At 41.7% G+C, this 14,535-nt stretch overlaps 1 protein-coding gene across 4 annotated transcripts in view; it reads right to left on the bottom strand.

Annotated features, from left to right (window-relative positions):
• FAM49B (family with sequence similarity 49 member B) overlaps positions 1–14,535 on the bottom strand; it is a 61,146-nt gene that overhangs the window by 9,894 nt on the left and 36,717 nt on the right. For all 4 annotated transcript variants that reach the window (XM_008058505.1, XM_021712569.1, XM_008058506.2 and 1 more), the window contains 4 exons: positions 9,632–9,737; positions 3,611–3,747; positions 2,528–2,605; positions 204–320 (listed from right to left, as the gene is read on the bottom strand). In XM_008058505.1, coding sequence (XP_008056696.1) covers positions 204–320; positions 2,528–2,605; positions 3,611–3,747; positions 9,632–9,737 — 438 coding nt within the window. The remainder of the gene's footprint in view (positions 1–203; positions 321–2,527; positions 2,606–3,610; positions 3,748–9,631; positions 9,738–14,535) is intronic.

The raw sequence follows: 14,535 nt of genomic DNA, 5'->3' as shown, positions 1-14,535 counted from the left end.
TGAAAAGCCACCCAAGAGCTCAGCCTGGGCACGCTACTGCCAAGGACCGACCGTTTCCCCAGAGGCTCTGCAGACAGGTGTGCACACACGTGGCTCAGGGAAAGCCAGGGCACCCGCATTTACGCCACGGGCTTGCTGAGATCACCAGGCCTGCAACAGGAAAAAAGTCACAATGCACAGAGCAACTTCCAGGCAATGCTTACCTCGGATACAAATTTCGTGGTGGCATCACTCAAGGTTTTCAGCATTGGAGTCGCCTCAGCATAAAACAAAGACATTCGGTTTGCCAACTCGTTATTTACTTCATTTTCTCCTTCTGCCTGTGTGGAAAGTAAAAGCACTTGTTTCAGCCCATGAATTATTAAATATGATAACATTTATTTAAAAAGAAATCAAGGCAGGGTGCCTGCCTCATTCACGCTTGTGATAATGACCTAATAAATATCTTTTTTTTTTTTTTGAGTTGGAGTCTCACTCTGTTGCCCACACTGGAGTGCAGTGGCCGCTCCCGGCCACCGCAGCCTCAACCTGCTGGGCTCCGGCGATCCTTCCACCTCAGCCTTCCAAGGAGCTGGAACTACAGGCACGCACTACCACGCCCAGTTAACTTTTTAAAAATTTATTGTAGAGATGAGGTCTTGTCAAGTTGCCCAGGCGGGTCTCGAACCCATGGGCTCAGGCAATTCACTCACCTCAGCCTCCCAAGGCACGGGATTACAGGCTGAGCCACCAAGCCCGGCCTAATAAATATCTTTAACAAATTAACATTCTAGACCATGTGTTCACAGTACTTAAATATTCCTTTGAAAATAAAAAGATAACAAATAACATTAAACGATTTTTTAAAAGATGAATAATCCTTTAGAGATTCTAAATGCTATGGAAAACAGAAGACGCTTATGAAATTGTACCCTGTCTCCATCACAAACACACAAGTATCCACCTGACTCCCACGAAAAAACACTAGGCGATAACAGAAAAGGGGGACCAGAGAAAGACTAGGCTAAACTCAAAGAATCTCAGGTGGACTCACAGAAGAGTTAGGCTACTGCAGGTGACAGGGAGCAGGTGGACAAGGCATCCAACCTGGCACACTGAAAGAGCATGCTGCCAAAGGACTGAGAAGTGGGTAGCTCAGCATATTCTGGGCACTGAGGGCTAGAAACCAGGGAAAGGCCAGGCTGGGTTAGACTGCAGAGTACCTTAAATGCCAGCTTGTGCTCATGCTACTCTTCCATGTGGAATGAGGAGACAGTTAAGAGTGTCAGAAGAAAGAAATGGCAGTTAAGTTAATTTCTGAAAGAACATTAACTGGTAATAGTGAGCAGACTGTATCCAGAAGGAGTAAGACTCCCGGTCAGAGGTGAGACATGCTGCTACAAGTGACGGCCTGAGAGCGAGGGTTGGAGTCTCCATGGGAGTGGAGGTCAGAGGAAAGCAGAGAGGGCTGGGGGAGAGATTTCACATGAAAACCATGGCCTTTACCTGAAATCACAGAAGGTAAAGAGAGGACCAAGAAGACTAACGCCTTTGGCCTTGAGTGACGGCAAGGATGGCTACGGCAGAGGACAGGGTGTTTTGCTCTTATTTTATTTTACATGAAGGGTAAAGAAAAGACTAGATGTCAAGGTCTGTTTCACACCAGGAATCGGTCTGAGTAAAACCAAACTGATGCAAAGAACCGACGTTTCATGAAGAGAAGTCTTTTCCTCCAACCCAGGCCTGTCTTGGTGCTACCACTTCATAAAATATTTATTCAAGAAAATAAAAGCACAGTCTCCTTTGCTATATTCTGTTGTGGTCTCTTCTCCATTTGCCACCCCTGACATAGTAACAGCATTTCTTTATTACGCTTTCTACTTGAAGCTAGGGTTGATCTTTTCATGCCAATTAGCACAACGTAAGTTCTCAAAATACACAGAGAACAAGATAACACTTTCTTCCTAGCAAAGTTTTTACTTAAGGTATTTCCCTCCCTGGAGGCAGAAGAGATTGACAAAGAGCTCAAGGGGAGGATGACACGAGACTAACAGCAACCAGAAGGGATGCCGCGCTGGCCAAGGAGCAGGCACAGCAGCCACTTTCTCGCACAGCCGGGGCGGGCACAGCCAACAGAGGGTCCGCAACCTCATGCCCCACTCTTGCCCGCCTCTAAATCCAGGACCGCTTCTCCCCAAGGCCCTTCCATTCTCAAACCATGGAGACAGAAATCTCGTAACCACTCGTTCACAAAACTTTTGTATAGCTAAAACAAGAACATACAGATACATTTTTACAAGCCTCGATGTTATATAGACAAGCCATTTTGTTGAAGTGGTTGTGGGAATTAAGAGACCGAGAGGAAAAACAGAATGCCATACGGTTTGCTATAGGCTGCCCTTTCCTCCACAACTGGGGCTGCCCATAATTGCTAACTCTATTACTGGCTTGAACAGCGTCTGAATGAATGAACAAATCAAAGAATAAAATGAACAGATCGAAAGCTGGGTTATTTCTACCACCCCCCAAATTCAAAGCATGAACTTACTGGTACATTATTAATCCTCATACGACTCAATGTTCTTCTATAATAGCTGAAATCATTCTGTATGGCAGGATTTGTCATCTAAAGCGAACATGTATGGAAAAAAAAGTCAGGTACTAAATGCTAATATAAAAACTTAAGTGAAAATCTAACAAATACAGCTTTAATAAGTATTAAACATTCCCTAATTTATAGTATCATTTTAAGAACAAAAACTAGTATCATTCAAAATAGCTTATAACATTGAATTGAGTCTTTACTGAACATATAAAACTACACAGACTTTTTCAGTGTCAGGGAGTATACCTTCCCTCTTCTTTTCAATAATTTCAGGTAAATACTAAAAGCCTGTTTACCAAAAAAATCGTATTATCAAATAAATAACAAAAAAGGAATATATAGGTACCTGTTTTTCATTGCTACAATGAAAGTACGTATATATATGGTCAATTGGGCAATCCTCAAACAGCCTAAAACATTACATACAAATCATGTGCACTCAAAGTTGTAACAAGAGAATTAACAGTTGTCTATAATATAATCATAAAATGTAGAGGTTAGGACTCCAGCTCTTCTATTTTCTAGACAAGGTATCTGAGATCCTGAAAAAAAACCAAAAGATCTGCCCAAGGTGTCATAGGCGGTGACTGAGGGAAACTATAAGCTGGAACTCAGGTCTCCTGATAAGAAATCTAGTGCTTATTCCTTGATACTAACTCCTTTTCACAGCAGGAGATTTTTAGTTATAAACACTATAAAGAGCGACAGAGAAAGAGAGAAAGGGAGTGAGAAGGAGAGAGAAGGGAAAAAAAGAAATTTTAACATCAAAGAATGTTGGGAAAAACGAGACGAGTAGAAAAAAATTTAAAAAGCAGCTCAATATTGTTTCAGAGATGATTTTAAAAACAAAACTAAATGTAAAATGAATACTGGGCAATTTGTTAGTTGCCAACATCAAGTTCTGAAATTCAGTTTTCCAGTTTTTTTAAGGTTCAGCAGACTTCATTGAAAGATATCTTAATAAGGTTTCCAGGCTTTTTCCCCCATTAAAATACTCCTGATTTCCGGACCAGCAGAAAATGCTACCTTGAGTTCGTCAAACCGGAGTGTGAAATGAAGAATTTCCGCGAACTGTTTAGCAAGAGCTTGCTCTCGCTCTAGGTGCTGGGTGGGAGAGTAGGGCGTGCTTGTCAAGGCTCCCAAAAGACCTCTTAATGCTGCTTCTAAAGTGGGGGGAAAAAATCGATGAAAACATTAAGCTGTATTTCTGTGATATTTGTTTAAAAAGAGAACAATCCTTAAATGTTATTTCAATTTCCGGAAAAGATCTCTTTAAAAACCAACGACCTAAATGGAATCAAGTTCAGGTCTGGCCATGCTCATGAACTGCACACACTCAAACCGAATAGAAATCTTAAAGGGACTAATTCAAGGGTTAATAATTCTATAAACCCGGATCCTAAATAATGCAGAATACAGATCTGCATTAAACACCGTGATCAAAGGGCAAGTTTTACATGACTCTCAGCCTTTCACACTGTGGGATCTGGTTTTGTGAAACCTACAACTGAGTAACTTCTTCAACGGCCTTGTGTCCACCTAGTCAAATGTGCACGTGGCTATGAATTAATTACCATACTTTGAATATGTTGTTTATTTATAAGCTTAAACTGCTTTCTTTTAGCTACTAAAGAGAACTAAATACTTGGCTTAATAAACTTCTTAAGTGTCTTAGAATTTGGCATCTCAAGACTAATATAAATTTAATTCATTACCTGAGCAAAATGGTCCCTTTGAAATAAAAGTTACTTTTGGAATGCTAGGCTAATAAATACTGTTTGAAAATGGAAATATTGACATTTCACTTCAAAAAAATCATGGAAATTAAACTAATTTAGTTACAGATTACAGAACTGAAAAACAAACCTGGAGTCTAGTCACAGAAGACAAGAAAGTACAGTGTTATAAGGTGATCTAACATAAATAAATAAATGTCAGACTAAGCAAATATTTATCAATGATAAATTTATGTCAAATCTTCAATCTATAACTTAAAAAAATACCAGCTCTGCCATTCATGAAGACGTAGGTAGGCATCAGCAGAGGAAAAACTGAGCTTCAGGAGATATGAGGGGGGACCCAAAACCCCCCGGAATTTATTTTAAAATTATGTATTTATTCTTATATGTTTAAACTTCAGTCACTCTCAAAGTACTTTCCAACTGATGCAGTGAACTTACTGAGATGCTTTTTCCACTGCTCAAAACAGTTTTTAAACGCACCCATTTTGATGCCTTTTAGTGCTTCTGCTGTTTTTTGTTTCACCTCTTCCATACTGGCAAAATGTTTCCCTTTGAGGAAAATGTCTTTCAGTCCAGGACACAAAAAAAGGGGCTCTGGGCAAGCTTCGGTGAGCAGGGAGGGTGGGGCCCAGGGGTCATGCCCTTTTTGGTTAAAAACTGCTGGACACTCAGCGCAGTGCGGGCGGGGTGCATTGTCACGGTGGAAAAACCAGTCATCTGTTTGTCACAACTTGGGACATTTACTTAGTAAATCATAATTCAACCTTCTCAAAACTTCCAGATACAAACTTGGACTGACCACTTGATCTGGAGGAATGAATTCCAAGGGCCTCACCCTCCAAAAGATAATTCTAGTTTTTTTTTTGTGGGAGGGAGGTCCTTCCTTGTGGGTTACAGCCCAATGTTATAGCTAGTGAATACCAGGTGTTTCTGACTCCAAAGCCCTTTCCTTTCTACCATAATACACCATCTCTCAAACAAAGCAACATCCTACCTGGCCTTCTACAACCTTGTAAGACATTAATCCACTGATTACCAACAAGAGTAGGTACTTTCTGTGTATCTGTTATGTGTCAGGTGCAGAGCCAGACACTTCACAGGCACCATTTGTCATCCACACAATGCCGCCAAATGACGGTTTATCCCTTTTTTTTTTAATAAGCCGGAAAACGTATTGACTGTCTACTCTGTGCCAGGCACTGGGAAAACAGACATGGACAGACATGCCCTTCTGCCCACACGAAGCTTTAGATATAGAGAGAAGAAAGACAAATTGACTGCAGGGTGACGTGTGCTAGAAAGGAGAGTGTACAGTGGAAAGATACGAAAACGACCGCACTGAAGGTTCAGGAAGAAACGGCTCCGAACAGGCGACTTCTGAACTGAGACCGGCATGTGCGTGGGACACGCAAGAGTTTGCAGACAGAAAGGCCAGGAGCGGGCCCCTGAGCCGAGCAGGGCGTGACCAGTCGAAGACCAACCGAGGCAGACAGAGAGGGTGCCGCGGAGAGTAGCCACGACTGAGACAACACACGTGTCATGTGTGCGTCACATTCAGCGCTCTGGCCTTGGCATCCTAATGTCCCTGGAGAAACCATGTAACAGGGAAGGTACATCAGATGAACGTTCTGAAAGCCCCCTTCATCTCAGTGTGGAGAACGGGCGGCAGGGGAGTGGGTGACTCACAGAGGTGTAGGGGCAGTGTGCAAAGGTCAATCAGGAGGAAAACGTTTTTGATTATTTTGAAAAAATGGTTTACTTCTTGCAAGATTCAGTCCATCTCTTGCTGTTAGCGTAAGTAGAAAGCAAAGTCTAAGAGACATAGAACAGGAAAAACTATTTTTACAAAATACGATTATAGTCTATTACTGAAAAAAGTCATTTGCATTTGCTTAGATTTTATCAAGTCTAAGGGTTAATCCCAGGACTCTAAGTGCTCCACCCCTCTGTGGGCGGAGTCAGCCATTCAGCTGAGAGGGACAGCCAGTGACCAGTAGCTGCAGAGCTTTCTGTCTGTGAGCGGTGAAGCCTGAATACCAGAGACCCTGAAAAAGAAGCTTAGCATTGTCAAGCTGCCAATCTGCCTCTGGACAGCTGGGGCTGCCTCTAGTGTGCAGGCCTGTGGGCAACGGACCCTCAGGAGGGCACCCAGGCCTCTGGCTGAGCTGGACATGATCTGGGCTCCGGACCTGATGAAGCTGCTCAAGCAAAACCACGTGGTTGTGGCTTAAAAAGAAAGCATGACAGAGGCGGTTAACAAGCGACAAGCCCTACTTTCAGGAAGAACTACAGGGCAGCTGGCAGACCAGTACAGAAGCCAGGACCACAAACGAAGGCGCAGGGAAGACCCCCAAGCCGGAGCAGAAGGGGGACAGCTTGATGACCAGGCAGAGGAGGCCCACGGAGGCGCCTGCAGAGAAACAGCCGTTTATTCTCACCATCGCCATCCAGCTACTCTCAAACGCCAGCCCTTGAATCCTCTGAAGAGAGCCTGATGGCGGTGTGTGGAGGCTTGAAGGCTGCCAGGAGACACGACCACAGCTATTGTGGGCACGTTTGGAGCTTTTAAATACAATGAGATAAATGTAGTCCAGAGAAAAGGAGCCAACATGTCAGATGGCCGTACTCACTGTGACCCTTGCAGGCAATCCCTAGAGTAAGCCCAGAACCAGAGGAGGGCTGAGGCAAGACAAAGTGTCTGACTGCTGTCAGGCAGCGGCCTGAGCGGGGAAGCCTCCCAGGCCTCAGACAAAACAAGCAAGCACAGAAGATGTTCCAGGCCAGCATGGTGAGACCCTGCAGCAAAACTCAGTATCTTCTCCATCTGTCATGTGATCCCTGTCCTGACCCTCGGTAAATATGCAAACTGGCAAGGGGTCAGGGTCCCTCCTCTGAGCAGCCCTATAGTTTATCTATGGAGCTCAGGTCAAGTGATTCCCGCCCTGGAACTGGGAGGTTCTGAAGGACCATGTGCATCTCGGTGGCTACGCAGTGCTTATACTCATGTCTGGCTCCACAATGGGGTGAGAAGGGAAGAAGCAACAGAGACTCAGTGGACGTAATGCAGAAGACTCAACAGACTGGGTATCCAGCCAGGACACTGAACTCAGAGAAGACAGGTGATGTGACCGAGACCTCACAGCTGACAAGTGGCAAATGCCAGGATTCAAAGAGGCTGTTATGGCACTAAAGCCTAAGATCCATTTTTTTGCTCCTCTTCAATACTCCAAACATATTTGAAATATCAGATATGTGCACCCACTAACCTGTCACACACTCGCCCAATCAGCACCGGGTGAATCCCCAGCACAAGGGAGCAAGGCCATGCACCCTGCTACCATGGAAATGGGAACCTGACAGGCCATGGGCCAAGAGATGAGGGGGACCCGTCAGGTCATAGATCAGCACTTCACAGAAGCCCCAAGAACAGTTGTGAAGACTCAAGGCTCCCAGCTGACGGCCTGACACTAGAAAGCCTCTCTGCTGAAATAAAACAGCACTTAGGTGGGACACACACCTCTGGACTGATTAATTCCAGTGGTGAAAATATAAAATAACATTTAAGTCCATCAGGTTCAGCCCATTTTCACAATCATTCTTTTTCACTAGCATGTGCTAAGAAGCCAAGATGACCTTGAACAGGACCTGAGCACCATCTAAAGCAATTTAAGTTCAAATGCAGCCAGAAGCCAGCAAAAGAAAAACTGTGCAGTAGTCAAGATAATTGAGATGAAAAGACCTAGGCTGATTGAGGGTTACAAGATTACAGACTACACACCTACTTGATTAAAAGGCAAATATGTAAAAGAACTAATTTTATAATAGGGAAAATAAATTACAATTCGTACATCTAGTAAGAAGAAGATAATGTATTCAAGCACTTCTATCGCAACTGTCTTAACAGTAAAATCTGTATACGTATGAAGGATAAATCCCCATTGTCTTTCTTGTTTAGAACACAGGCATTTTTAAAAAATAGAACTGCAACTTTAAAACAGAGGTTGCAAAAACAACTGGCCAAGAAGAAAATATAAGGAAATAAAGAGAGCGAGATATTTAGCATTACAAACTGGGAAGCCCAGGTCCTAGTCCTAACAGAGACAGAGCTGCCCAGGGGCTCCGCCCAAGTGACATGCAGATCAGTTACTGTCTAAGCTGGTGATTTTTCCAAAGCAACTGGAGATTAAGAAACAACAAGACACAATAGCCATGCGTTAAACCAGGCAACCAACCAGGAATTTTTTAAACTATGTGGGCCAAACCAATCACGTCTCACATCTAAATGCAGCCTTGGGGCCCCTAGCTTGACTCCAATCTACAGTACGTACCCATTCGTTTGTGGCTTATGTATTCCAACAAAAACAAACACACACAAAGCTTACAGTATTAAATGCTCCTTATTAAATGCTATAGACTCATAATGTTATTAAATGTTATAGACATTAAATGTTATAGGCTTCCTTATTAAATGTTATAGACTCATACTAAATGTTATAGACTCATTTAGAATATGCAACATATATGAAGATGTGTTAAGAGTATAATGTAATTCAGAAGGCTCTAGTTTCTATGCACAGCTAGACTGCTCCTTCCCTGGACCCATGACTGTACAAAGTCAAGTCCTTTAAACCACGCAAGAAGCTGACTAGCTAAATCATACCTGCACATTGCCTCCTCCATCTGCAAGAAAGATAACTTCCATTTTGCTTAGTCACAGTTCTGATTGGTGAGTAATTTTTCCCATGCAAGGGAAAAAGCAAACTGTTTTGGATCATTCTTGCTTGAATAACTCCCTAGATAACTTTGGGATAGCACGAGCTTCCTATTTCTCACCTTCTATTGTTGTATATATATAAACTGAGCATAACCAGTCAAAGGTTCAAGGAAATAACAGATTTATTTGCATGCTAAAGGGTCCTACTACAAGAAGCCACCTGGTATAATTCTCTACAGTAAGTGCTTTCTCACATGTGGGGAACGAATCTTCAGGTCCTTGGGTGACTTACATTTTTGTGTTCTTAAAATTATTGCTAATTATGTTCAGTTCATACATCTAAGACTGTAGAAATAAGAAAAACAATTTGTGGAGAAAGATGGCCTAAAAAATTTAACAATCCAGGTTGATAGGAATGATCAAATTGATAGGAATGATAAAATTACACAGCAATCTTACAAGCTTGTTTACTTATATAACAGACATGAAGCCAAATTCAGCACTGTGGACATAAAATACTCAGACTACCTTCTGGCACTAATAAATGTCTTTTGCACTAGGAAAAACACAATGAGAAAAGGTTCAACTTACCCAACCTCTGAGAAAATTCATAAAATTTCTTTAATTTGCCTACAAGTGGTACAACTGCACCCCACGCCTTCTCCTGCAGCTTCTCATCTGCGGGATGCTGGATTGCCTTCAAAAGACAAAGAATAACAATGGTTAGATTTTTAAAAAAATCACAACAGTATCACTTTTACATTAAAATGTAAGTTTTAGGTTTTAGCATATGTAAGAAACCCAGGTATAATCTATAAAATAAAAATAAAGGACCCAGGAATGCTGAGAGTGGGTCTTCTCAACTCCACGGATACTTTAACTGGTTTCAATACATTCTTAGTTATCCTTGCAACCGATATAAATATAATACTTTTTAAATGGCACAATATGTTTGGCTAAGTATATCATCCTTGTGCCTTTCAAATCCACAAAAGGAAAAGATTTCATATTGTTTCCCATATCACAGACAGGCTCTCTTAGTATTTCTTTGTCAAAGAGTTACTTTGGTGGAAGAAAAGAAAACCAAAAAAGTCAGGCAATAAATGAAGATGCCAACTCAGGAAACTGGCTCAAATACTTGAGATAAGACAAGTTCCAGAACCCAAACTAGCTCTAAGATAACTAGTTAGCACTTAAGAACCGAAATCGGTCTGAAAAATGCGATTTAGGAACTATCACAGACACGAGTTCTCTGTAACTAAAATCCTATTCTGGATTCCAGATTATCTCAGACTTTCCTGAGTTACAAGACAAACTAGCTGTAAATCTGAAAGGGGAGAAAACAAAACATAATCCTTAATATAAATATGAACAATGCCTTTTTAGATATCTACTCTTTCAAACCCTGAGGCAATCGTTTCAGGCCACAGAGGGTCATTCCCAAAGAAATGTATTTTCTTGCCCATCTTCCTTTTGCCTGTAGATGCTGTTCTTGATTCTTTATGGAACTTTATGCCTTTCTCAACAACTTGGTTTCTCTAACATCTTCAAACAAACTGCACACATGATCTGAAAGCTGGAATTCATAACCAAGGTAGAGGCCAGCTTACACACATTATCAGGAGGGTCTATGAACATGTCTAGACATTCCCAAGCCACTAGTACTGAGTCCACCCAAGAGAAACAAGAAAGCAAAATCAAACTGAACCCAGAGAGAGTTCAAAGATGCTCTGATTAAACTAGCTGCAAACCAAATAAATGTGCTAGACACTGCTTAAGCAACTTATAAGCTATTTTAACATTTTCTTGATGTTTTATACAATTTTGTAAAAATGATGCTTAAACTCAATAGAAGCCTGAAGTCAATCCTACTTATGTGATTATCTAGACATATTGTAATCCTGAAAGAAAACCTGACATTAAAACGTGTAACAATCCTTATTTCACATTATACAAGGGAGGAACCCCAAAAAGCCAGAATTATCTTTTGGAGGGCAGCCCCTCTGTGATACCAACAGGCCTTCCCCACTAGTTAGTGTTCTAAGAACCTAGTGGCACCAGTGTAACAGCTAGTGTTGCTGTGAGAAGTTGCATTTTACTTCAGTGAAATTTTTCTTGAGGTTTTTTCCAACATGCTTTCCCATTCTGTGATGGGTGATTCACGCACATACGTGCCCACACCACGCTGAGTGTTCAGCAGTTTTTGACGAAAAACATCATGACCCCCTTGCCCTACCCGCCTTGTCCACCCAAGCGACTTTTTGCTGCAGTTAGGTAAGGTTTTGGGTCAATACTCAATTATAGCCCAACACGCAAAAGTGTACTTGCTAAATGTCATGGTAAAGCAATCATGGAGCAGGTATTGCAACTCATTTCCAAAAAAGTTACAACTGTTATGGACATTCTGCGTTAACGAAAAGAACTTATTTCTCCCTCTAGTGATTTTTCCTAGACAATAAGATTTGCTTATTTAATAGATTCTATCTTAAATCACATATTATTCTAAATTAGAATCAAATTTAATAAAACATTACTTAAATTAAAATATATATGACATCACTAACATCATCATAAAAGAAAATTCTCCATTTGGCCAGGAACAGTGGCTCATGCCTGCAATCCCAACATTTTTGGAGGCCAAGGCAGGAGGACTGCTTGAGTCCAGGAACTCAAAACCAGCCTGGACAACGTGGCAAGACCTTGCCTCTATGAAATAAACAGACAGACAAATAAATAAATAAGCCAGACATGGTGGCATACACCTGTAGTCCCAGCTACTAGGGAGTCTGAGGCAGAAGGATCGCTGAGCCCCAGAGGTCAAAGCTGCAGTAAACCATGATGGTGCCACTGCACTCCCACCTGGACAGCAGAGTGAGACTCCAGACTCAAAAAAAAAAAAAAAAAAGAAGAAGAAGAAAAAAGGAAAAATATCCGGGCTCGGTGGCTCAGCCTGTAATCCTGTGCCTTAGGAGGCTGAGATGAGTGGATTGCCTAAGCCCGCGGGTTTGAGACCCGCCTGGGCAACTTGGTGAGACCTCATCTCTACAATAAATCAAAAAATTAGCCAGGTGTGGTAGCGTGCACCTATAGTTCCGGCTATTTGGAAGGCTGAGGTGGAAGATCTCCAGAGCCCAGCAGGTCAAGGCTACGGTGGCCAGGAGCGGCCACTGCACTCCAGTCTGGGCGACAGAGTGAGACACTATCTCCAAAAAAAAAAAAGAAAGAAAGGAAAAATGAAAACTCTCAGTTTATGTTAGCTTTGTATTAGGCATTATACTATGTGGTTTACATGGATGAGCTAAATTATTTTTCTTAATAAACAAGGTTTTGTGCTGTAGGCCAAGCTGGAGTGCAGTGACACAATCATAGCTTACTGTAGCCTCAAACCCCTGGGCTCGAGTCCTTCCACCTCAGCCTTCCAAGTAGCTAGGACTACAAGTGGGGCCAAGTGATCTGCCCTGGCCTCCCAAAGTGCTGGGAGCTACCATGCCCGGCCAGATTATCTAATTTTGTCTTCACAAGAACTCAATTATAAATTGCTTCTATATTAAAGCTACTAGGTAAGGTGGCTGGGATTACAGGTGTGAACCCTTTGTGACACCTGGTCTCTTATTGCTTCTTATTCTTCCCTCCATTTACATTTCCTCTTGAATTAAAGTTGTCTGGAATACGTTTTCTAAAACAGAAGTAACTGGTGGTATACGAGAACAAATAATTTCATGGTTCTTATTTTATACATTGCCAAACCGACCTCCAAAAAGACAGTCACTTTACAATACTACTTGCACTGACTGAGATGGCCTGCTTTTCATAAACCAACCAACCAAAACTTCAACAGTGATGTACACTTACAAGTAAAGCTAAACACTTTCTCTATTGTCTGTACTTTTTCACAGGTAGAATGGTTGATTGCTCTACTAAGTCTGATTAATTAATTAGCAACATAAAGTTTTAATGTTGACCTATTCTTTGTATATTTGGTATATATGCAGCTTTCATCCGTGCTTTCCTTTATTAATTTAAATTGTTTTTCTATTCTTTAGAAATCTTTTCTATTTGTATTAAACCCACACATCAATTTCTCATTGAACATTCTTCAACTTCTTGAATAATTTACACATTTGTCCTCCATCTACAGTAGATTTAAATTCAGCTTTTAAAGAGTTTTCTAACTTACATATCTTATTTCTACTTCTCTTTCCTTAGTTCCTTTACCAAGCAGTTTAATGATTGTACCTTTATTATCATAAGTCTTAAGCCTTCCAAGTAGCTGGAACTACAGCCATGTGCCACCACACCTGGCTAATTTTTTTTATTTATTGTAGAGATGACATCTCACCAAGTTGCCCAGGCTGGTCTCAAATCCCTGGGCTCAGGCAGTCTTCTCATCTCCACCTCCCAAAACGCTGAGGTTAGAGGCATGAGCCACCACAGCCAGCCTGCTGATAATTTTTATTAGAAATGCAGGTTGGATTTCATCAAATGCTTTTTCTACATCTATGGAGACAAATTTTCTCTTTTAGTTTGTTAATATGGTGAATGACAAATGATTTTTTAATGTTAAACCAGGCTTACATCCCAGAATAAACCCCAATGGGTCATAATATATTATCCTTTTATATACTCTTTGATATGATAGCCTACATTTTATTTAGTATTTTGGCATTTGTATCAGAAAAGCACAGGTTCTGAGACTTGGGCTGGGATACCTGGCTACAGCTATATGCACTTGAAAATCTTATACCTCCAGCTTGCATGAAAAATCTGAGCCTGCAAAAGTAATGTGAATCTCTTATTGTTTGTTTTTGTTTTTATTTTTAGTTGGAGTCTCACTCTGTCGCAGTGACATGCTCAAAGCTATTGCAGTCTTGACTTCCTGAGCTCAGGCAATCCTTCTGCCTCAGCCTTCCACCACGCTGGGTCAACCTTTTTGATTTACTGTAGAGACAAGGTCTCACCAAGTTGCCTGGGATGGTCTCGAACGTCTGGACTCAGGCAGTCCTCTTGCCTCCGCCTCCCAGAGTGCTGGGATTATGGTGTGAGTCACTGCACTCAGCCTCTTACTGTTTTTTATTCTTCCCTTCTCTTTCGGTGATCCTCAATGATATTTTCTACATAAACTTTCTTGTCTTCTAAACGTTGAGACATTTGTTGACTTTCTCCCCTCATCAACCCGGAACATTCTGAGAACTCCCTGTGGCTGCATCTGTGTCTCCTCAGGAAAGCAGCACTGTGGAGTGGCCGGCACCCTGCACACAACTTCCACCTTGGTCCCAGCACCAAGAGCTTCTGGGTTCACAGCCCACTCACCCTCTTTGGAGTATCCTATGTACACGCTTTTCTATCACTGAACTCTCTTCCAGAAGATTACAACGGAATCTTAATATGCAATCCACTGTCTATATGCAAACTCTGGGGAAACAACTTTTTTATTGTAGGGAGCGTTCTCTCACACAGAAGCAGAATAACCCTTTCAATGTGAAGTATTGCAAAGA

Source organism: Carlito syrichta, unplaced genomic scaffold (genome assembly GCF_000164805.1).
Source record: "Carlito syrichta isolate Samal-C Ts95f unplaced genomic scaffold, Tarsius_syrichta-2.0.1 Scaffold303367, whole genome shotgun sequence".
NCBI lineage: Eukaryota > Metazoa > Chordata > Mammalia > Primates > Tarsiidae > Carlito > Carlito syrichta.
The sequence above is the reverse complement of the archived record's forward strand: the minus strand, read 5'-3'. Positions and strand labels throughout refer to the sequence as shown.